This window comes from Jaculus jaculus, chromosome 6 (assembly GCF_020740685.1).
Source record: "Jaculus jaculus isolate mJacJac1 chromosome 6, mJacJac1.mat.Y.cur, whole genome shotgun sequence".
Taxonomy (NCBI): domain Eukaryota; kingdom Metazoa; phylum Chordata; class Mammalia; order Rodentia; family Dipodidae; genus Jaculus; species Jaculus jaculus.
Genome location: NC_059107.1, coordinates 163,533 through 188,460, shown reverse-complemented (window position 1 = coordinate 188,460; position 24,928 = coordinate 163,533). Strand labels below are relative to the sequence as shown.

Genomic DNA, 24,928 nt, shown 5'->3' with positions numbered 1-24,928 from the left:
CTGGACACTGTAGGGCGACTCTCCTGAGTTGCAGACCTTCGACTTAGTCCCACCTGTGAAGTCCCTTTTTACCATGTGTTCTGCCATGCACAGAGCCAGGAACTAGAACCTGGTTAACTTCTGGGAGGAGCTTTCTCAGCCTATACCAGACCTGGAAGACCTCCTGGTCATGCTGTTTCTCTCCTAGCTGATTCAGATCTGCCCCCGAGTCCTAGTCCAAGTTCCACTTCCTCAGCTTCCTGGGATCTGTCCTATCCTGGCTCTGCTCCCTGCCTCCCAGGCACCTGCTGTGTGTGTCCTGATCTCCAGGTCCACTCGCATCCTTCTAGTCTATTCTTCTCACAGCAGTCATGAGCCAGGTCGAGACACACTCTAACCAGAAACCTTCAAGTGACACATTGCCCCAACTCTGAGGTTCAGCTTGCAAGATATGCCACTAAAAGCCTTGCCCCAGTCCCCTGCATGTTCTTAACCAATCAGCTTGTCCCATTGGCTGTGATCCATCCCCTGAGTCTTTATATGTGTAGTGACCTCTACCTACAAAGAAACCCCTGCCTGACTCCTTTTCTGGCTAAGGGAAGAGTTTTGGCAAGCCTCATCTTCTGGTGACTCTCTCTCTCTATCTTATTCTCTCTGCCTGTGTATGTGTGTGCTGTGCATACACGTGGATGACCATTTGTATGTGTGTGGGCTGAAGTGTGTGCACAGATGTGTACCTCTGCGTGAAGGCCAGAAATCAACATCAGGTGACTTTCTCTCTCTTCACTTTATTCCATGATACAGTCTCTCATAGAACCTATCCCGCTAGCTTTCAAGCACTGAGGGTCCCACTGTCTCTCACTCCCCAATGCTGATATTACAGGCACATCTTGCAACAACTTGCTTGTATGTGGGTGCTGGGGTCTGAACTGGCTAATGACTGAAACTGTACCTTCTCAGTGAGTCCTTTGCATTCTGCCTTGGTCCTCCAAGGTACTAGATGAGAGGTGGCTTAACAGTTAAGGCACTTGCCAGCAAAGCCTAAAGACCCATGTTCAACTCTCCAGGTCCCACGTAAGCCAGACGCACACGGTGATGCAGGTGTGCAAGGCTGCCCATGCATGCAAAGTGGCACATGTATCTGGAGCTCAAATTCAGTGACTGGAGGCCCTGGTGCGCCAATCCTCTCTTCCTCACTTTTGTTCTCTTGCATAAAAACAGGCCAGTGGACTGGGCTTGCATCAAAAAAAAAAAAAAAAAACAAAAAAACAAAAAAACAAAAAACTCACTACTTTCATGGTTGAACTTAGAGCTTTAAAAAAGTATTGTTTGGGGCTCAGTTGGTAGAGTGCCTGCCCAGCAGGCCTGAAGCCAGCCCTGGGTTAGGTACCCAGCAACATGTAATGTAGGCATGTTGGTACACCCCTGCAAACCCAGCACTCTGAAGGTGGAGGCAGGAGGATGAGCAGTTTAAGGTCACTCTTAGCTACAGAGCAAGTTCCAAGCTGGCCTGGGCTACATGAGATCTTGTTTCAGAAGCTGAACCATGTATAAGTGGATCCAGCCCCTGATGAAGCTTTACCTTTGTCTTAGAAAGACTGGATTTTGGGATGGGTGGCTTGGTTCATATTTCATGCATTTTGGTGTCCTTCTGCCCACAGCCATACTCGAATTTCTACAAGCTGGTTTTTGTTTGTTTTGAAGCAAGGTCTCACTCTGGTCCAGGTTGACCTGGAATTTACCACATAGTCTCAGGGTGGCCTTGAATGCACTGCAATCCTCCTACTTCTGCTTCCTGAGTGCTGAGATTAAAGGTGTGTGCCACCACACCTGGCCCACAACTTTAGTTTTTTCTTTTCCAAGGTAGGATCTCCTCTAGCCCAGGCTGACCTGGAACTCACTCTGTAGCCCGGGCTGGCCTTGAACTCACTGTCATCCTCCTACCTCTGCCTCCCCAATGTTGGGATTAAGGGTGTGTACCACCAAGGTTGGCCTTTATGCTATTCTTGGTGCTTGAGAGTCATAAAAGTGTTTGTGGAAGCAGAGTAGAGTGGCAAATAGGGATATCCCAGTAGAACCTGTCCATAGCTGTGGCCGTCAAGTGGAGTCTAAGAAGGTGAGGGCCCTGATTCATGTCCTTCAGGTGATCTGGAGTTCCAGCAATGAAGGGTATCCCCTAGAGTCCTTGTCAGCCTGCACACTGGGAACCTGAACCTCTCGATTTTGTTCTGCAGGCTGGTCTGATCCGGATGGAGGAGGAGGAGTTCTTCATTGAGCCTCTGGAGAAGGGGCTGGCTGCTCAGGAGGCTGAGCAGGGCCGTGTGCACGTGGTGTATCGCCGACCGCCCACCCCCAAGAACCCTCCTCTGAGGGGACCACAGGCCCTGGACACAGGTAGGGCTGCTGCAAGTGGGTGGGCTGGGCAGGCAGCTTGGATGTCTCCCTGGTTGCTCCCAGCTCTCAGGAGAGTTTTCTGGACCACTCAGCATCTCCTTTTGCAAACTGAAGCTGAACCCCAGCCACACTGGCATAGGAAGGTGAGGGCTGCCTACCTGGTTGACCATGTGGCATATAAGGTGCAGAGGCTGGGGCCTTTGCCCTGGGTACGTGGGGTGACAAGGAGAGGTACAAAGACTGCTTAGGGCATACCTGCTGCAAGTGATGGGTGGCAGGGAGTACTGGTCTGAGAAGACAGCAGCTGCGTCTCCCTGGAACCTTTTCTCCCATTCTGTGCTGCTACCGTTGCTGCTAGCCCTCCTCTTCCCTGGCCGTGAGTGTTTTTTTCTGGACCCTCCAGAAGGCTGTATCTCATAAAGACCCCAGAGGTGCTCCCAGGAGCCTCAAAGTCCTCTGTGCCCACTGTGGGGGTTTGTCTTCCTTAGATAGTGCTTTGGACCCAGGGTTGTGGAAAGACTTTGTAGGTGGCTAGGATGCCTGGCCTCTTGGCTATAGTCTCACAGAGCTAGTCTCCTATGTCAGCCTAAAGTTGCCCAGCATTCTCTGGGTGTCTGGTTCTGGATTGTGCTGAGGTCAAGGTTAAGGTTTGAAGGGGTCGTGCAGGCCTCACAATGTCCAGGGTTCCAGTGTGTGGATGAGAATGTCTTGCCTGCACCTGGCTCTTGCAGGTGAGTAGCCAGGAATGTAGCCCCAACCCCTGACCTGGACCTTTGGCTGAGGAAAGCCACACCAGGTGGCAGTAACTGTGGCTGGTAGTCTGAGATCTTGAATAAGGCTTATCTCTGTGTTGCTGCAAGTGTTTGGGATTCCTGCCCACCCCCCGCCCCCCGCAGGCCAGCCCCTCTTACTGTAGGTTACTGAAATACCCCCATTCCCCCGAGGCAGCTCTGGCTCATTTACTATAAGGCTCCCCAGTTTCCCAGCTACAACTGGGCATAGTTTGGCAGGACACCATTCTAATTTCAAGAAGCTGTGTCAGGCACCTCTGAACATGAATTGTTCCATTGGGAAGTCCAGTGTTCTATGGAGCCAATAAATATTTCTGGCTGCCCCTTCTCCCCTGGTAATGAATTGTCATCCACTTTGACTGTCAACAGCCGGACCACTGGGTGTTACCTGCTCTGTCTTCCTAAGCCACAGCCTTAGCTTCTCTACTTCATCCCATCCTTTGGGTTTCTTGCAGCGTAGTAACTCTGGAGGGCTGGAGGGAAGATGGTCAGGGGGAGCACTCCAGATCTGTTATCAAGGCTTCCCCTGGCCTTGCTCCTTTGCCAGTCAGCTGTCCTTGGGGCAAATTTGGGCTTCTAACCTTTGCTACCTTATATGTCTGATCTGATTAGAAATGCCTGTCTGCAGAGAACTCGCAGGCACCCAATTATTTTGGCTTTGGGTTTGGTGGGACTGGCCTCTGGTGGAAGATTCTGGGTGGTTCTGGTTCCTCTCCCCAACTCCTGGCTCAGGACAAGATAAGGAGGAGCCTGTGTAGTGATGCTGGCCAGGTGCCCTTGGCTGTGTTTCCAATCCCAAATTCCATATGGAGCCTATCTTCCTGAACAAGTAGCCCTTCCCTGTGGTCTAGCTGGCTTGGCTTTGTGTTTTCTGGCATCTTCTATGGAACCATCCCTCCAACCCACAATCACAATGCAAACCTTCCACCCCACAATCCCCATGCTGACCTTCACCTCAGAATACTAATCCTCCATCTCACAATGCTGACCCCCCATCTCACAATCTTAACCCTCCATCTCACAATCCTAATGCTAACCTTCCACCTCAAAAGCCTGTTAATCCTCCATTTCACAATGCTGACCCTCCATCTAACAATCCTAATGCTAACCTTCCACCTCACAATACTAACTAACCCTCCACCTCACAATCCTAATGCTAACCTCCACCTCACAAACCAATCCACATATCTTTTGATGAGAACTTGGAACTCAGCACAGGAAAGGAATTTCAAACTCAGAATAAGCCCAGAAACAACTGACCTCAGATGATCCTGGAGAAGGCTAGCTGCCCAGGTCACGGGTGAGGCCAAGCTGGGGTGGGTGGATTCTGGTAATTGGCCACTGTGGAGAGAGATGAAGTTGTCCAAGGCTAACTTCTAGGCCCGAGTCCTGGGCTGCAAACCCAGGCTCTCCACCTGAGAGCCCAGGCTGTGGGTCTAGGTGAGAATGTGGCATATTGGTCTAGACCATAGACCTCTGCTCTGGGGCTTATTCCTCTTTCTCTGACATTCCTGTACAGTGTCAGCATGACCCTGCGGGAGTGACTTGGGTCTTCTGAAAGCCCGCTTCTCCCACACTGTGCCTGACTGTTCTTGCGTGGCCAAGGCTGAAGTGAACTCACTGGCTGGAGGGGGAGAGGATCCAGACATAGTTTATCCCGGGGCTGTCTAAAGCCCAGGATGACCTCAGACAGTTCAGCATACCATCAGCCTGGCTCTGACAAAAGTCAACTGAGAGACACATAAAAGCTTTGTCCAGTGGCTGGGCATAGCAAGGGACCTCAGTGCTGGGGTTTTGTGTCTGTGTGTAAGGAGGAGGCCATGGTCTGGGTGTGGTTTATCACCCAAAGATTCATGTGCCAGGAGCATTGATCCCAGCATGATTGTGCTGGGCTGGTAGAACCTTTAAGAGATGGGCCTAGGGAAGGTGGTTGACTCATAGCAGCTCCTCCTCATGGATGGTTTAATGCTAGTTTTATGGAGTTTGTTGGGACTCAAAGAAGATTTTTTGAAAGCAAGATCACTCCATATGCTTGCTCTCTTGCAGTGGCCTTTCTGCCTCCCCGCTGTGTTGTGCCTCAGCCAAGGAGGTCTACATGAAGACACTGGCACCATGCCAGTGAGCACTGTAAGCCAAATATACCTCTTTACCCTGCCTTGGGGATTTTGTTACAGCAACATATAGGGGACTGAGACACTACAGGATGGTTTTAGTCCTTTTTGGTTGCTATAACAAAATACAAGGCAGGTGAACTTTATAAAGAAAAGATGCTTATTTAGTGGACAGTTGGGAGGCTAAAAGTCCAAGCTCAGGTGATCCCCTTGGTTGGGTGTCTGGAGAGCACTGGGTGGTCAGTGAGTGACAGGAGTGCATGCCAGGGTGCATCTCCAGGCAGGACGTTGGAGTGATGCAGGAACATCCCACGTATGAGGCTTTGGGAGACAGATTACACCCAGACCACAGCAGATTTCCTTTCTTCCAGTGAATTCTAGCAACAACACTTATACGTCCCTAGGAGTGCAGTGAAGCCAGAAAGAGTTACTGCTTGAAGAGACTTCCCCAGGCGACTTCTGGCGATGGTTTGAAACATCCCACTATGAATAGATAGGTAAGGGAAAGGTCAAGTCCCCCAGGGAAGGGGCAGTACATGTCCTGTGATCTTGAGGTCACTGATGTCTGTGAGGTCCCTAAGTCCCCATGGCTCCTCCCTAGGGATGCTAAGATGGTTGGCGTATTTTCTGAGAGAAGCCAACAGACTACGTGAGGTCTGGCAGAGGCTCAGACAAGTGTTCCCTCTAGTTGCCTCTATCATGTAACATCAGTCGCCAAGTTGCAGATTGATCATGGAAACAGATGGAAAATGAAGGTTTTGTTGTGTTTTTCACTGACTCAGACTGTACGCATGCACACGTGTGTGTGTGTGTGTGTGTGTGTGTGTGTGTGTGTGTGCATGTGTGCACATTTTGGGTAGTTTGGCACACAGCAATGTCATGCTCCATTCCTAGAGGCCACTGAGAAACAAAGCATTGGGCAGAGGATGATTTTCTGTCCTCACTGGCCTTGGAGTCTGTACAAGCATCTTTCGACCTTGGCTGGACCTGGGAACAGGCCTCAGACAGGAATCTGAGCTCTGATCCTGGGCATGGGGGTGGCTTTTAGAGGAGAAATGGTTGGCACTGCACAGGACTGCTTCTGAAGAGTGACGGATGTTCTCTGCCTTCCTAAGACCAGCTTTTCACTGGGGGACCCTATAAGAGGGCCTAGAGACACTGTGTGGGATTGGTCTCTGGTGTGTATGTGTGCATGCATTCACGCTCACTCTTGTATGTGAACAGGGTCTGACTGTGAGTACTGTGCCCATTGTACCTTGGATCCATCCATCTCTCTTTTTTCTCTTTTCTTTTTTTCAGGGTAGGGCCTCACTCTAGCTCAGGCTGGCGAGGAATTCACTATGTAGTCTCAGGCTGGTCTCAAACGCATAGCGATCCTCCTACCTCTGCCTCCTGAGTGTGATGATAAAGGCGTGCACCACCATGCTTGGCTATCTCTCATCTTTGACTGGGGCTCTTGCAGAGGAAGCCAAACACACCAGGGCAGCAGGAGAAGCCTGCTCTATCCCTGGTACTGGGTGGTCCTGGCATGTCACTCTCCACTAAGCCCCAGGCAGCTATGACATATCAACTTGGAGGCTTGACACAGTAGATATGTATTCCCTCATAGTTGTGGGGAGCAGAAGCCAGGGGTGAATGTTGCTGGGCCTAAGTGAAGGTGTGGCAGAGCTGCATTCCCTCTGGAGCTCTAGGAGAACATTGCTTCCCTGTTCCTTCCAGCCCTGGTGGCTGCTGGCCTTCCTTGGCTTGAGGTCTCATTGCTCTCATGACTCCTCTGTCTCATATCACCTCCTCCACCTCTGTCTGCATCTGTGTCCCACCTCCCTGCCATCCACTGTGAAAGGGTGATTCCACTTAGGTTTCATCCAGATGGTCCAGGAACATGTCCTCATCTCCAGATCCTTTCTCTAACCACGTCCTCTTCTTCCATACAAGGGGTCACTGGTTATGGAAATCAGAGCTTGGTATCTTTGACAGCTACCAATTCAGCCAATTGCATGCCAGATCTAGGTGGACCCACTCCTATGATGCTGTCACACAGGGCACAGGACACATCTGTGCAGTGCCATGAAGTGCTGAGCATGTAGACAGGCACCCCAGTTTCTATCTCACCTGGCACCTCACACCTGCAAAGGCTGGGCTGACCACAAGACCACGTGCAAGGGATAGCTGGCCTTTTCTGCCAGAACTGAGGGCCTGGCTATCTTAGCCTTTGAAGGTGGGTGAACTTGGGATTCTACAAAGGCCCCCCAGGTCATGCACTGGTCATGTCTCCTTTTCAGACACACAGTGGTATTTGCAGAATGTCTTGCCATCTCTAGACAAGAGCTGCAAACTTAGAGACTTTACAGGGCCTGGAGGATGGGGGACAGGGAGCCAGTGAGAACAGGACCAGAGTAGAGAAAAGTACCCTTATTTTTTTTTCCTCTACTGGGGATTGAACCCAGAGCCTTTCAATGCTAGGCAAGCACATTACCACTGAACTACATCCCCAGTCTTATTTCTGTACTTTCCATATAAACACAGATGACAAAGAAAACCTCTGCAAATATAAAAACAGCAACATGAATGTGGTAGCGAGTGGTGCCTGGCCCTGGTCTTGCCATGAGATGGGCACCGGTTAGGCCAGAGACCCCATCTGAAAAGACAGCTTTTCCTTGGTTCCCTTGACATTGATCTGGTAGGTAGATGTGTGGATTTGGGACTGCCAAACCTCTTACCATCAAGAGAATTCAGACATCATAATGTCTATGTGAACTCTGATTTTAAGAGTGGCTTCAAATTTCTGAAGGGTGCCATATGGACCAAATAAAATATGCTGCTCTCATTGGCCACGGCTTCTGAGCTGCCTCTCCGTGCGCGCTCCTCAGTGAGCTGTTCCATGGGGACCCGTGGCCGTTCCTCAGTGAGCTATTCCATGAGGTCCCGTGGCCGTTCCTCAGTGAACTGCTCCATGGGGCCCTTTGGCCATTCGTTCCTCAGTGAGCTGTTCTGTGGGGTCCCCTGGCCGTTTCTCAGTGAGCTGCTCCATGGGGTCCCCTGACCTCTCCTCAGTGAGCTGTTCATTGGGGTCCCCCTGGCTGTTCCTCAGTGAACTGCTCTATGGGGTACCCCTGGCCCTTCCTCAGTGAGCTGCTCCATGGGGTCCCCCTGGCTGTTCCTCAGTGAGCTGCTCCATGGGGTCCCCCTGGCTGTTCCTCAGTGAACTGCTCTATGGGGTACCCCTGGCCCTTCCTCAGTGAGCTGCTCCATGGGGTCCCGGCCGTTCCTCAGTGAGCTGTTCCGTGCTCCATGGGGTCCCCCTGGCCGTTCCTCGGTGAGATGTTCCATGGGGTCCCCCGGCCGTTCCTTGGTGAACTGCTCCATGGGGGTCCCCCTGGCTGTTCCTCAGTGAGCTGCTCCATGGGGGTTCTCCCGCCATTCCTCAGTGAACTGCTCCATGGGGTCCACCTTGCCGGTCCCCCGGTCGTTCCTCAGTGAGCTGCTCCATGGGGTCCCCTGGCCGTTCCTTGAAACCGAAGAGCAGGTGGTTCCTGCTCCGGGGATCCGCTCCTGGTGGCTGTGCACACTGCCCTAGGCAGAAAAGGCAGGCAGCCCCGTGCCAGTGACCTTGGCTGCCTCCTCCTCCTCAGCAGCAGCTGGCGCCAAGCCTCTGCCCTGCCCGCTGCTGTCAGGCTGCGGTGTCCTCCCTGACCGGCAGAGGAGACTCCGCACCACGGAAACCGTCCGTCCTGGCAGCCAGGGCAAGCCTGCCGAGGAGGGAAGACAAAGCCTGGGCACCGCGGCTCTTCCACGTGACTGAGTGCAGCTGTCGGTTCTGCAAAGTCTGCACGTGGTAGCCCACAGCCAGCCTCTCCCCCTCCTCCCCCGCGGGGAAGCCAATGCTTCCCAACCAGACCTTATCCTGATACCTCACCTTGAACCCTGACAGGGGTTTTCCACGATGCTGGCTGGGACGACAGAGTGAATTACCATGGGGCTTGGTGGGGGTTGTAGCCACGAGCGACCTAGGATCTAAACAGTGGCCTGCATGCAGCTGGTAGTCGTCAGTGATCCCTTGGGACCTGATCAAGTGTTCTGTGCTGTAGCAAGCCTGCTGTGGGTGCAGTGTGCCAGAAGCTGGAGGCAGAGAGGGGCCTGGGGGGAATGTGGTGGATCCTGACATGGGTAGAGGAGGCTGGGCACGCCGCGGGATGGGGAACAAGGCATGACTCTGCTTAGTGGCAGGGAGACCACCAAGTCTCAGAGACATGGATGTGAGGTGTAGAGAGAGGGCCTAGCCACAGGTGAGACCTGGAGCATGAAGATCATGGGGACTAACTTGAGAGGTAGTGTTGTGGAATGGTGCAGATTTGCAGACAGCCAGATGAGGGCGCCACTCTGTCCTGCCTCCCTTCAGGTCTCCCAGCTTTTTGAGCTACTATAAGATACCACCTCAAAGTTAGTGGCTTAAAACAAAACAATTTATACTCCCATAGCTCTGGCAGCCAGGAGTTCCAAAAGGGTCTTTAAGGGTTAAGATCAAGCTATTGGCAGAGCTATCCTCTACTGGAAGCTGTATGGGAGAATCTGTTCTGGGCCTCACCCAAGAGCTAGTGATGCTCTGCCTCCTTTGGTTTGTGGCCCCATCATTCCCGTTCTCTGTCTTTGAGCATATCGCCTCCTCCTCTTCTGAAACCAAATCTCCCAGTGCCTCCCTGGCATAAGGACATCTGTGATGACGTTTAGGGCCCACTCAAGGTGCCTAACCGAATCAATTTTGCTGTCATTCTAGCTATATGACGTAACATTTGTGGTTCCAAGGGTGGACATTCTGGGTTCCCATTAAGCTAATGAGTGTAAGGGTAGAACCCCAGGGTCCTGGGGCCAGTGGAGTGCAGCCCCTGCTGGGACTTAAAACTGGGCCTTGCTTATGCCCCTGTGCCAGACCCTATCTGGTATCTCCAACCCAGGCACTTCTGAGCCTCTCAGAGCCCCAGGGTCCAGCTGTTTGGTGTGGTGGCCCTGGGGCTCTTATATCCCGATTTGCTGCTGTGCCTGGCAACGCTGGCCATGCTAGCTCCCTGCAGGCTGGGTTCCTGACTTGCTTTCAGCTCCTCCTGTGTCATTCCACTTCTGGGCTTGTGCCTGCAGCTTGGGGACCCAAGGAAACCCAGGGAGAAGCACTGATTGTGAAACCCGAGGCAGGCAGCTGGCATGGGCTCAGAGAGGCGTGTTTCACAGCTGAGCGCACCCTTGGCAGAAGCTGCAGCACTCCTGTCCTCTTGCGGGCTGGGCCTTGGGAAGGCTGTTGAAGATGCCAGCATGGTGACGTGGCTCCATGCTGGGAAGGGTGGGTGGGGGCTGGCTTTGAGAAAGCCAAGGTTGCACATTCTCTGAGGCCCTGAGGTGTCTGGGGTCAGATTCCTTGGCCAAGCTGATGGGGGCTAGGGCCCCTAGCCTATCTGGAAGGCTTCCTGGGCTGGGACATGTAGCATGGGACCCTTACCATATGGGCAGTTTTAGCCCCTGAGCTACAAAGGTAGAAGCCATGTGTGTAAACAGCTAGGGCCCACCTCATCCTCAGTGTGGATATGCATGCGCGTGTTCCTCTGAGAGTGTGTTCATGCCACTCTACTGACTGGTGCACACAGCCCCATGTCTTGGTTCATCTCTTCCACCTCCAGTGTAGAGTCAGCCATCCTTGTTCTCATGCCCGTCCTCCCTCACTTCCCTCCTTCCATGCTCAGATGTACACTGATACGAGGGTAGAGGCCATAGGGGACTGAGAAAGGCTTAGACTGTTGGTCCCTGAACAGAAAAGCAGTGTCTGGCAACCTCAGTGTTGGTTTCACTGTGGTCCCAACTCAGGACCAGAGGCCAGTTCTCAAGGATGAGCAGCACCTCTCATGGGAGATGCCTCATCTCCCTGCAGTGGCTCCCATGCAGTATGGGGGCAGTCTGGTTGGTTCAGAGGTAGCTTGTGCAGTGACTCCACCCCACCTGATGCTCTACTTGCTGACTGTTGGGCTGTGGGTAATGTTGCACACCCACACTTGGTGACTTAGTTTCCCCATCTCAAAATAGGCAACATTACAGGGGCTTTTGGGATGAGACAAGATCATCTTCATGTCTTCCACAGCTTGGTGCCTGCTCCTTGCTCGCTGTGACGGTGCTAAGATTCCGGTTGTTGGGCTGGGGGAATGGACCAATGAGTACAGTACTTGCTGCACAAGCATGAGGATCTGAGTTCAGATCCCCAGCACCCAAGTGAATGTTGAGCAGAGTAGCCCATCTGTAACCCCAGTGCTCAGGAGGTAGAGACAGGATCATCGGGACAAACTGACGACATTAACTCACCACATTGGTAAGCTCTGGATTCAAGTGAAAGATTGTCTCAATGAATAAAGTGGAGAGTGACTGAGGAAGACATCTGACATCACTGGCCTTCACACTACATGTGCACACACATGTGCCTACACAGCATGCAGACAAACATACACAAATGCATTAACGCTCTACATAAGCCAAAAAAGAAAGGAAGACAGACAGCCATACTCTAGGGGTGTTGGCTGTTTGTCTTGGGACCTGGGTTCCTTCAGCCCTCACACCCCTTGTCTGTTGGCTGTCCTGTACAGAAGCAGTGAATTGATGCTTTGCTCTCCTTCCCTTGGATCTGTGTTGCAAATGCCCCCAAAGAGCCTTGCTGGAGGCCCACAGTAGCCAGACAGTGCATGGCTCAGAAGCAAAGTCCTGCTCAGTGTGCAGGTGTGACTGGAATTTAACTAGCAAGATGGTGTGCCTGGTGGCTTCACTGGCCTTTGGCTCACCATGTCTGCTCTTTGCAGGTCTCCAGCAGTTTCTGGAAGAGGTGGGACATCTCCAGGGACAACTTTGCATTTCTGTGACATTTGTGCTGTAGTGTCTGCTGGGGACAGGAGTGTCTGGGCCTGTTCAGAACACACACTGGGACTAGGACATGCTTCCTCCACATCCCATTGGCCCCATGAACAACTGTAAAACAGATGTCGGCTTCTTGTGTGATGGATGGTGGGGAAAGCAAGTATCCATGATAACTTCCTGGACAAAAGCTACTTGGGAACTCAGGGGTTCCAGCAGGAGCATTGGAGGCAGCTATCATGATGGGGCATCAGAGACAGCTTGAGGGACATCTGAAGGGACCAGAGAGCTCTTCCTCAGCAGAGCAAGGGCTTGCATGTCTCAGAAACTGGTTTTGGGGCTCAAGAGCTGAACTCTGGACATTCACATCAGCCAGAGACCTCTGACCACAGGTCCTGTTTCCTCTCAGAATTCAAGGCAGGACAGCAGACACTTCAGCCAGCTCTAAGCCTGAAGTGTTTCCTATAAAAATTTCCAATTTTCCTTGACCTGTTTCTCTTTGAAATTAATCCCAAGCAGCACTGTGTACTTGGCCCTGAAGGAACTCTGAGCTGGGAAAAGGTCACACAATTAGATGGAACTGCTGGTGTCTGGCTCTCTCCTTCTGTCCTTCTCAGGCTTGATTTTTCTCTCCGTTAAGCTCTCTCTGGAGTCCAAGCTTGGGCAGCCTGGAGCCATAGAGTGGGTATAACTGAGGAATCAGAGGGATACCATATTTTGGCTTCTGCCCTTAGCTCAGGCCACAGGGCTCAGGGAAGATGTGAGTGTTACTTCTACTTGGACCATGATTCCCAGCCTGGACCTCCCATCATTCAGAGCTCAGTGAACTGTTACCACCTCAGACCCAGAGTGTCTCCCTCACCTCCCTTCACTACATACTGATCCACCCTACTTAACTTAGACCTTCTCATGCACATGCTGGTCACTGGGTCTCTCTCACTGGACTATGAGCTCCAGGACAGGAGGGTCCCTCCCACTGGACTATGAACTTCAGGAGAGGAGGGTCCCTCCCACTGGCCCATGAGCTCCCACAGGCATTTTGCCACAGTGAAGGATAGGTCCTCATGCACCAAGCACGGGCTGATTAGAGAAGTCCAACAGGACCATCCTCCATAGGTATCCCTGTGGGGCAACAGAACATACCTGGGAGGAGGTCTTGGTCTAGATTAGGGCTTGGAGAATGGAACACTTTGGAGGAGATGGTCTGAGAGCCAGGCTTGTATAGGGAGGTAGGTGGGGGTGATCTAGGACTCCTCCAGGAGCCACAGAGGGCTCAAAAACCTTAGTGAAAGTGCTATTCCTAGTCACAGAGGAGTAATGATAACAGCTGCACCTCTCAGACAGGAGCCCAGACTCAGAGAGGGACCCTTGCCCACTTCCGCACAGGCTCTCATTCATTTGTTGGTCTGTCATTCATTCATCTGTCTCTCCGTCACATCCTTACCATATGTTTTCATGTTGGAGCTTTAGCTGCAGATAGACCAGAGCAAGTCCTCCCCCCCACCCCCCGGAGCTCACAGTCTGCAGGAGACATAGTGAGCAGAAGTGACCAGCGTGAAAGCCAGGGTGGGCAAGAGGGATGACACTCTGGGCATAGGGCGGCTATAGTTGGTAAGACAGCTGTGCTACAGTCCTGAGATGGCACGATGTGTGCCTCGTGGCCTGGGCTAAGTGCGGAAGTCGACAGGTCCCTCTGATTCTGTAGCCATTCCCCGCTTGTTGCTCTGTGTAACCCGAGGCTCAAAGCAAGCTGACTTCCCAGGACAGACATGTAGACCATGAGCAAGTCCACTTGGCTCCGCACCATGAAGTGGGCAGTTCTGTAAGCGGGCAGGCTCTGAGGTCCTCCAGCAGCTCCTCTTGCTCTGGGTGACTGAAGCCCTGCTGGAAACAGTGTAGGGGCCAGGGTCTGGTAGCTCTGTGATCTCCTTGCCTCGCTGGTGGGCCAGGTCTTCCTCCAACTTTGAGGATCTTAGGGAAGGGGAAGCTGGACCTGTGAGGGTTTGCAGGTCCGGTGGGCAACCAGCACTTCCAGGCACTTTCACACTGGGATGGTTAAGGTATTCCCCGCCCCTGGTGCAACTTCTCAGAATTTGGGGTTGAGGACATCCTGGCAGTTGACCTTGGGTTCCTTGAAGAGATACCTGTGGCTGACTTCACAGAGAGGTGGCCTGCACAAATCTGGCTGCCCTTGGCACTGACACCAAGTGACCGTACATCCACAAGCACTTGTTGAGGGATTGAATAGTGGACTCCAAGTCTGTGCATGCTCATGACTCTGACAGAGTCCAGAATGCCTGCCAGTACTGATGCTTGACCCTTTAATGTTCTGCTCATCTACCCATAGAGCATACTTGCTCTGGCTTGAGTCTGAGCTTCTTTGATTGTTGGGAGCGATGAATGATCCTCCCTGTATGATGACTTTGTAGGTCTCCTCTTCTGTTAAGTTTCTGCCTGTTTCCCTCTGGGGCGCCTATGTATTTGGATAAGCCTTTTGTCTGTTTCAGATATGGACTTTCTGTTATGCCTTTTCTCTGGGCTGCAGTAGCCTCACCTTCAGGTCAAGGGCATGCATGTTCATCAAGAGCTGGCTTGGGGATGTCTGCACTATGTGGGGTACCTTGGAAGCAAGGGAGGAAACTGAGACTCGGGGCAGTGAGAAGAGCCAGGAGGGAGGGAACTTGGGTGGCATTTGGTGAACCCTTACTGGTGATGATGTCACCAGAGAGCTACAGACACCTTGTTCATAGGATCCTTGTAGTGAGCCCATGGGGTTGTTTGGTGCTACTGCTGTGTCTGTTTTATAGATGAGAAAACTGAGGTCCTGACACTTGACAAGATCATAAGTTATACAGCCACAATGGAAGCCAAGCTATCTGGCACCTGTGTGGGGGACAGGGGCACAGGCCTATATCTAATCTGAGGCTCTTGGTGCCTTGTACAGTGTTCTCTTGGCTGGCTCACAGGCTGGGCTGGCAGGACTCAGTGGGCTCAGCCCCAGCTGAAGAGGACCATTCTTGGGATGCTTCTTAGCAGCAAGCCCGTAGTTCTGCTTTGTGGATGCTGAGACAAGGCCAGTGAAGCTGAGTGAGGACATGCCCCAGCTCATGGAGCACATTAGCTGTGGGGAGGTTTTCACTTGCAGAGAATTCCCAGTACTGTGTGCACTGTCTGGCACACAGTTGATGCCTAAATATCCATGAAAATAAGAATGAATGGGGCTGCCTTGAAAGCCTGGCCACATGAGCCTCATTCCTCAAGCAGCAGTTGCTTGTAGATGCTTGCAGGCTTGCTGCAGAGGCCCACTGTTACCCTGCAGGCACCAGGACCCTACCTGGACCTATAGCTCCTGGGCGTCTGGCTGCAGGTTTGTAGGTTTGTGGAGGTGGAATGTAGCTGGGCTTGAGCGATCAGGTGTTCACATGCCCTTACAGGCCTGGGCTGGCATCACAGGGACGTACTCTCTTGCACAAAGCCCCAACCACAAGTGGCCTTACATAGGTTTCTGTGTTCTCTGGCCACCATCTTGGAATTCTTAATCACTTTTTTTTGCACAAAGGTCTTTACATCTTAGTTTTGTAAAGTATGACGACTGTCCCTCTGTGACTACTTCCTCCTGAGGCCTCCTGAAGCTATGGTCCAGGCCGTAAGGTTAAAGCCATTTACTTTCGGGCCATTACACAGCAGCCAAAATTGGGGGTGCCCAGTGAACACTAGCTTCCTTCCTTCTGAGCCCGAGAGCCCTGACTTTCTGAGATTAACTATAAGCTTCGTGTGGTAATGAATGCTGAAGGTGTGTGCAGGATAAGGAGAATGGCTCAGTTGATGCTGTAACAACAGGCTTTGGCATTTTAGAGGTGTGTCTGGGGATGGCTGTGCTCTGATGCTCAGCCTCAGTCCTTCTGGGGTTCTGTCAGGAAGTCCCTATGTTATTCAAAGGAATAACCCGACATACCTGCTTTCGCTTCCAGAGCTACCGAAAGTCAGGAAGGCGCCAGGCATGGAGCTCATTCCTCCTCTCTTACCCCAGGCCCTACAGACTGCCAAGATAAAGTTTATAGGAATACCCTCCTATGCTGGGATGCAGAACTTCATTTATTTTTTCCAAGGTGAATGTGTGGGTCTTTCTGGATACATGTTTGAGTCTATCTGCGGATTCCCTACAGGCAGAAATGCTGTCCAGGCCATTGAGCCTTTCTTTGGCAGACTGAAGGGATTCAGTGGACTATGCCCCAGGATGGATGTCAAACCTCTAATTGTAGCCTTTGACAGTACACATGGCAGGGCTGGGGTGACCAGGCTGGGATGGGCGAGGGATGGATGAGGAGGATAGAGACCTGGGAAGGACCAGGCCTCTGAGATCATGACAAGAGCCTCTAGTGGTCTGTGGGGAGTGGGATTAAGGAAGCCTAGTTGGTTGTAATTTTAGTATGTTTTGTTCAGGCCTGGGGGCTTGGGTTAAGCAAAAGAGGAGAGATAGTCTGTTTTATTCTTCCCACCCAACCTGGACATGGGCAGTCAGCCTTGGGTTACAGTGTATACAAGAGGTGTGAGAACCTGAGACTTAGCATTAGGACAGAGGGAGCAAGGACAGGTGACATAGACCCTAGGGAAGTCAGGGTCCCCAAGACTGGAAGCTTTGGCCTGGATTCCCTGCCTGGAGCTGAGGCTCAAGCATCCACAGAGGTTAGAGGTTGCATGTGTGGACACCTGTAAAGGCCAGATGGGCAGCGGGTAGAGTGGGCTGGGCATGGGGGGGCACAGGTAGTTGGGGCTTTGCCTGTTTGGCAAGAGAGAAGGCCTCTGATGTTTTAAGAGTGGCTGATAATCAAAATTTTATATAAACCTCTTCATTTTCAAATATTGGCAGGTAACTTAAAAAGTTAAAGCTGTAATGGACCAAGGTGCTCCTTGCTGGGTAGTGGTGGGGGCAAGGGGGAAGGGTGCCATGCAGTGACTGGGGCTGCTTTGGAGTTGAAATGTAATTAGGGAACTTTTCATTTTGGGATTGTCACAAGAGATCTTTCCAGTGGTTCCATTCCTGTGAAAAGAAATCTGCGGTTGTCCTGTTTTTCTTGGAGGCCAGTGAGGAAGCCCATCTGTAGAACATTAGTGGGAAGAAATGGGGGCAGGGAGAGGGGAAGTTCTATTCAGGCCAGATAGAACCTTGGATGGGATGAGGGGGACTGGAACCAGGGTGGCCATTTGGTTTGGATTGGTCTCCAGCCCCTGGAGAAAAAGTCCACCTTGCTTGGGGTAGCATGGGCTCTGGCCAGGTGGTACAAGGCTGGGGTAGACAGGGCCTGTGGTTGTTGCATTTGGCACCCAACTCCAGGGTACTGCTTTTCCCAGAACCTCATGCCAGGTCATTGCTCAGATCCCTGTGGCTTGGGGAATAAATGATGCACTGTAGTCACAAGGGGATTCCAGCCCATATCCACCCCATAGCCTGATGGGAGGTCAGACAACCATGCTTCTTTGTTCTGGGCAGTAATCTGGAACCTATGTACATTTTTGGCTTTCATCACCAAAACTGAGCTAAGCTTCATCCTAGGACCTTGGACTGGGAACCCAGTTCCCCAATGAGAAGAGATAAGCCCCACAGGAGCCACTTTGGGCTAGATTAGAGAACTCCCACCTTGGATCCTTGGTGGTGTCTGACTCTGCCTTTCGTGGGTTCTTAGTGTGAGAACTCCCATCTTGGATCCTTAGTGGTGTCTGAGACTACCCTTCCTGGGTTCTCAGGAACTGGCCACGGTCTTGTCAGCATTTGGACCTAGTGTGTCTCTGTAGTGGCTGAGAGATGGCCCCAGGGGAACGTGGCTTTTCCACCTGTTATCTGAAAGGAAGGAAAGTTGGCTTTAGACCCATGGCCCTGGGAGAGGATGCTATCTTGAGGCTTTAGTGACTCACTTCTGAGCTAGCTGGATCTTATGAGAGGAGACAGGAAGGAGGAGAACCTAGAGGAGGGACAATGGAAAGGTGAGGGCTAAGGATGGCCAAGTGTAGTTTGGTTTCAGACACAGAGACCATACAATGTGCCCTTTAGTCAGCAAACATTACACATAGCAATCTATGGAATAAGAGTGAAGATAGGTCATGGACCCTGTCTGGCTCACCTGGGTGGGCATCCTTTCTTATGGCATCATAACATGGTAGAGGGCGTTGTGTAGCAAGGGATATGCTAACTTGAGCCTCTCTTTCTATGTGCCACTAATGCTATCACAGGGCCTCATCCTCATGCCCAAACTAACCTTAATTTCCTCATAGAGGACCCTACTCCAAATAGACATATTCAACTCATAATGATGGGGATGGAGAACTGCTTTAGCAGAACCTGCCCTATGAGCTTAGAAGCCTGGCAACATGTGTACACATATGCACACATACAGACATACGCACATCTATGCCAGCTCAAAATCTGCATGCCAGGGCTGGGGAGATGGCTTAGTCAGTAAGGTGCCTCATTTGCAAGCATGGGGACCTGAGTTTGGGCATTATTTCTTCAACATACTCATTTTTAGGGCATGCTAGAATCTCTTGCTGCTTCAAAAGAATATCAAACATATGTACTATTTTGTGTCCAGCTTTATGTGAGTGCTGGGGAATGGAACTCAGACTAGAAGGCTTTGAAAGCAAGCACTTTTAACCACTGAGCCATCTTTCCAGTCCTGAGGACCTGATTTTGATGCTGGACATAGGGCTGAAATCCAGGTAACCAGCATAGCTATGAGAGAATACATGAGAGAAAAAGGGGATATCATTTTTTAAATGTGAAAAATAAGGGACAAAGAGAAGCTGAAAACCCTAGACACATGGAAGGCATAGAATAATATGGGGAAAAAACTCAAATTTATCAGTAGGCAATAAATACAATGGATTAAGCCTACCAACTCCAAGACAGAGGTTATTATATTTGGTGCACAAGACAAAACCCAAGCCCCAGACCAGCAATGTGCTGTCACCAGAGGTGGCACAAAGGGTCCCAGCAAGAAAAGGTTGAAGATGCAAGTGTGGAGGCAGAAGTATCCAGCAGCCAGAGCCAAGTGTGTGGTCCCATCAATCCCAGACTGAACAGACACAAGACAGGCGCTATGGTGAGAGAACAACAGGTCACCATTTAATGAGAAAAGGTTCTTTTCCCCAAGACTATTTGGCAGTTCCAAAGGTGTATGCATTTAATGAAACAGCTCCGCAAATCAGATGCAGACTTCCTTAGAAGTGGGCAAATTTATCATCATTTGGAGGAGATTTCAGGCATTTTTTCCAATTAGTGTTAGATTAAGTGGACAGAAAATAATAAACAAAGATAAGGAAGTCCTGAATAGTAGAAACAACCAGCTCGTTTTAATGGGTACAGCTACATCTTGCATCTGACAAGCGGTAGCTTCTCGTTTTGCACAAGTGCAATGCAATACTTATAAAAAGCCATCACTGAAGTCCAGATATCATAAAAAAAACCTCAAGAAAATTATTAGGCAGATTTTGCTTCTTGGTCTTCACTCAGAGTTAGAAATTAATAATCTCACAAATTAAAAATATCCCCATTGTTTGGAAATTAAAAAGAACTCACTTAAATAATTCACAGGTAAAGGGAAAGTTAATAAGAGAACTTTAAAAAAACAAACTCAAAAAAATACCAAATATCAAAACTTCAATAGAAATTTATGAGAAAAGACAAAATTTAAAAATGAAAGAGATCATTTTCCTGCTACTCATGAGTGAGAAAAGGGGCTGGGCAGATGGTTCCTTTGGGCAAGCCTTACTGCACAAGTGAGAGGATGAGAGATCAGATCCCCAGAACCCATATAACTGCCAGGTAGACTTGTAGTCTGCCTGTAATCCCAGGACTGGGGAGGCAGAGACAGGGAACCCTTGGGAAAACCCAGCTAGTTAGACTAGCTGAATTGGCAAGATTTGGGCTCAGATGAGAGACCCAGCCTCAGGGCAATAAAGAGAGTAAAGGAGAAAGGTAACTGACAGCACTCTCTGGCCCTCATACACACAAATACTCATGCAGCAACACGCTCATCTGCACCTATACAGCACACATACACATGCAGCAAACAGTTACAGAAAAAAAGTAGGAATTAATTAATCCAAAGGAAACAGAAACAAATAATAATACAAATAACATTTTTTCAAATTTATTTATTTATGTGAGAGCAACAGAGAAATAGGAAGAGAGAGAGATAGAGAGAATGGGGGCGCTGGGGCCTTCAGCCACTGCAAACGAACTCCAGACGCATGCGCCCCCTTGTGAGTCTGGTTAATGGGGGTCCTGGGGAACCGAGCCATGAACGGGGGTCCTTAGGCTTCACAGGCAAGTGCTTAACCACTAAGCAATCTCTCCAGCCCACAAATAACATTTTTAAAGATCTTGTAACCTATGCTTTGTGGCAAATTTGCTGGTAGGAGATAAAGGGCCAGCATCGCCAGATCTTTTAGTTTTTCAAAAGAACAAGAAATATGTAATTTTTCAAGAAATTTCAGAATTTAAAAAAATATAGTATGGGGCTGGAGAGATGGCTTGGTAGTTAAAGGTGCATGCTTGCACAGTCCACTGGCCCAAGTTCAATTCTATTACCTACATACAATCAAGTGCAAAAGTGGCACATGCATCTAGCATTCGTTTTCAGGGAAAAGAAACTCTGGCATGTGCACGTGTGCATGCAATACATACACACAGAAAAATAAATAAATAAATAAATATTTAAAATATGATGTGGACTGCAGGAGATGTTGTTTGGCCTCTGTGCCTCTCTCCTGCCCCCTCTGAACCAGCCCTGGCTGAGGCTGTTCAGCTGGGATTTAACTGGAGATGACAAAACTGACTCATTCCGAATGGCTGTGACTTGACTCTGGGTGGAACTGACTGAGCTCAGTTTCCCTCCTGTTATATGTGGAGTTGGATTTGCATTCCTGGCCCTGCTGTGTGGCACCTTTGAGCTACCTCAGCACCGAGTCCCTCCACCCTGGGGTGGCTCCTCTTTGGCCAGTATCTTGATCTGACTTCTGTTGTTAGTTATAATACCATGGGCTGGGGGAGATATAAGGGAAAAAAGGCTTATTTTGGCTCACTGTTCTGGTCCAAGATCAAAGGGCTGCATCAGGCTTGTTATGACCTGACATCCTGTAAGATGACACTGGGCTTGAAGACAGTGCTTACTCTGCTCTGCTGCAACAGGGCAGGCTATTGTATATCTGCTGTTAGAATTAGCTGGTTTCTGATGTTGTTCAAGTCTTCTGTTTTCTTATTGATGTTCTGGTCAGTTGTTTTGTCTATTGTTGAAAGTGGGATATTGAATTTCTCAACAAAGATTAAAGAATTGTACTTAACTTTTTATCGCTGTCATTTTACTTCATATATTTTGGGGCTGTGTTATTATAAGCATGTATGTGTATGCTTGTATATTCTTGATTTATTGACCTATTCATCAATATGTGACGCTCTTTCTTGTAGAAAGTTTTTGACTTTAGTCTATTTTATTAGACATTAGTATAGACATCCCAGATTCTTCTAATTACTATTTGCATGGAAATTTCCTTTTCTTTCTTTCTTTCCACATTCAACCTATATGCTTTCTCAGATATAAATTGGTTCTTTTATAGACAGCATATAACTGTATTTTTTGCTGTTTGTTTGTTTGTTTTGGAGGCAGCATTGCATTCTAGCCCAGTTGGACCTCCTGGAACTCACTTTGTAGCCCCAGGTTGGCCTCAAACTCACGATAATCTTACTACCTCTCAGCGACACAGTATATAATTGGATCATGTTTTGTCTTTTTTGAATCCATTCTGTCAATATCTGCCCTTTAATTACACCATTTAATTGAAAGTAAATACTAATAAAGGAAGGAGTGAGTCTTACCATTATTATGTTTTGTACAGTTTGGATTGTTTTTTATTCCTCAATCTCTAAAATGCCACCACCATTTCTCCTTAGTTGATGTTTCTCTAGTGTACTATGTTGACTAATTTTTTTGTTTCTATCTCTGTATATATATATTTTTTTCTTTCGGGCTTAAGGTTTATTTATTTCTGAGAGAGGGGACAGACAGAAAGATAATGGGCACTTGAGCCTCTAAGCCACCACAAACAAACTCCAGACACATGAGCCCCCTTGTTCATCTGGCTTACGTGGGTACTGGGGAATCAAACCTGGGTCCTTAGACTTCACAGACAAGCGCCTTAACCCTAAGTCATCTCTCCAGCCCAGGCTTACAGTTTTGAGGAGAAGTTTCATCACAGTAGAGAAAGCATGGTAACCAGCTCACAGCTTCATATATCAGTGGCAGATTGGGAGAGAGCAGCGAGAATGAACTAGTTCTGAACATTCAGTGGGCTGAAGTCCTACACCGCAATGCTTGTGCCCAGAGACACACCTCCTCTAGCGAGGCTCCACCTCCACCAACTGGGGACTTAGTAGGAAATTTAATCACAAACCACTTCAGTATGTGGGGGATATTTTCCATTCAAACCATCACAGTGTCTGATAAATAAATCCCAGCCCAGGACCTCAGAAAAGAGTGCTGTTCTAAGGATACAGGCCCTGATGCTAACATCCTTCCTGCCTCAGTTCTCTTGGTTTTCTCCTTCCCAGCGGAATCCCTCTCACTCCTTAGACCTAGGGTGCTATCTTGTTGAAGAGCCCACGTTTCCCCTGACCTCACCCAGGCCCAGCAGGAGAGGGATGCAGGCCAGTCTCCTTTAGACGAAGGAGGCTTACTTGCAGAATTATCAACTCTCCTCCATGTTCCTCCTGTTGGTACCAGAGTGCCACTCATGGGCCACTCTGTTGGTGGAGGGGCCACAGCTTAGGTGTAATGGGCTTCTGTCTGACTGGTTTGGAATCCAAGATCTGCCACCTACATGGATGTGTGATCTCTGGTGAGCCTTTTGCCCTCTCTCTCTGCTTTCTGTTCTTTTCTTTTTAAATTTTTAATAACATTTTCCATGATTATAAAAAAATATCCCATGGTAATACCCTCCCTCCCACCCCTACACTTTCTCCTTTGAAATTCCATTCTCCATCATATTACCTCCCCATCTCAATCATTGTACTTACATATATACAATACCAACCTATTAAGTACCCTCCTCCCTTCCTTTCTCTTCCCTTTAATCTCCTTTTTAACTTAACTGGCCTCTGCTACTAAGTATTTTCCTTCTAATGCAGAAGCCCAAGCATCTGTAGCTAGGATTGACATATGAGAGAGAACATGTGGCAGTTGGCTTTCTGGGCCTGGGTTACCTCACTTAGTATAATCCTCTCCAGGTCCATCCATTTTTCTGCAAATTTCATAACTTCATTTTTCTTTACCACTGAGTAGAACTCCATTGTATAAATGTGCCACATCTTCATTATCCACTCATCAGTTGAGGGACATCTAGGCTGGTTCCATTTTCCAGCTATTGTGAATTCAGTGGCAATAAAATGGTAGACCACTATTTCTAAGGTAATGAGATGAGTCCTTAGGATATATGCCTAGGAGTGTTATAGCTGGGTCATATGGTAGATCAATCTTTAGCTGTTTTAGGAACCTCCACACTGATTTCCACAATGGCTGGACCAGATTGCATTCCCACCAGCAGTGTAGAAGGGTTCCTCTTTTTCTACATCCCTGCCAACATTTATGATCATTTGTTTACATGATTGCCAATCTGATAGGAGTGAGATGGAATCTCAATGTAGTTTTAATCTGCATTTCCCTGATGACTTGTGAAGTAGAACATTTTTTAGATGGTTATAAGCCATTCATGTTTCTTCCTTTGAGAATGCTCTATTTAGCTCCATAGCCCAATTTTGATTGGCTTGTTTGATTCCTTATTATTTAACTTTTTGAGTTCTTTGTATATCCTAGATATTAATCCTCTATCAGATATATAGCTGGTGAAGATTTTTTCCCATTCTGTAGGTTGCCTCTTTGCTTTTATCACTGTGCCCTCTGCAGTGCAAAATCTTTGTAATTTCATGAGGTCCCAGTGATTAATCTGTGGTTTTATTGCCTGAGCAATTGGGGTTGTATTCAGAAAGTCTTTGCCATGACCAGTATGTTGAAGGGTTTCCCCTACTTTTTCCTCTAGCAGTTTCAGAGTTTCAGGTCTGATGTGACAGTCTTTAATCCATTTGGACTTAATTCTTGTGCATGGCGAGAGAGAAGAATCTATTTTCACCCTTCTGCAGATATATACCCAGTTTTCCCAACACCATTTGCTAAAGAGGCTGTCTTTTCTCCAATGAGTATTTTTGGCATTTTTATCGAATATCAGGTGGCTATAACTACCTGGGCTTACATCTGTGTCCTCTATTCTGTTCCACTGATCTATATGTTTGTTTTTGTGCCAGTACCATGCTGTTTTTGTTACTATGGCTCTGTAGTATAGGTTAAAATCAGGTATGGTGATACCACCAGCCTTATTTTTGTTGCTCAGTATTATTTTAGATATTTGAGGGTTTTTGTGATCTCAAATGAATTTTTGGATTGTTTTTTCTATTTCCATAAAGAATGTCTTTGGAGTTCTGATAGGGATTGCATTAAATGTGTAGATTGCTTTAGGTAAGATTGCCATTTTCACAGTATTGATTCTTCCAATCCAGGAACAAGGGATGTTTCTCCACTTTCTAGTGTCTTCTGCAATTTCTCACTTGAGTGTTTTAAAATTCTCATTGCAGAGATTCTTTACTTCTTTGGTTAGGTTTATTCCAAGGTACTTTATTTTTTTGGGTGCAATTGTGAATGGGAGTGATTCTCTGATTTCATCTTCTGTGTG

At 49.0% G+C, this 24,928-nt stretch overlaps 1 protein-coding gene across 1 annotated transcript in view; it reads left to right on the top strand.

Moving 5' to 3' along the window:
- The window catches only part of Adamts2 (ADAM metallopeptidase with thrombospondin type 1 motif 2), a 240,848-nt gene that overhangs the window by 71,568 nt on the left and 144,352 nt on the right, over positions 1 to 24,928 (top strand). Inside the window, exon 3 of the mRNA XM_004666621.3 lies at positions 2,214 to 2,373. Coding sequence (XP_004666678.1) covers positions 2,214 to 2,373 — 160 coding nt within the window. The remainder of the gene's footprint in view (positions 1 to 2,213; positions 2,374 to 24,928) is intronic.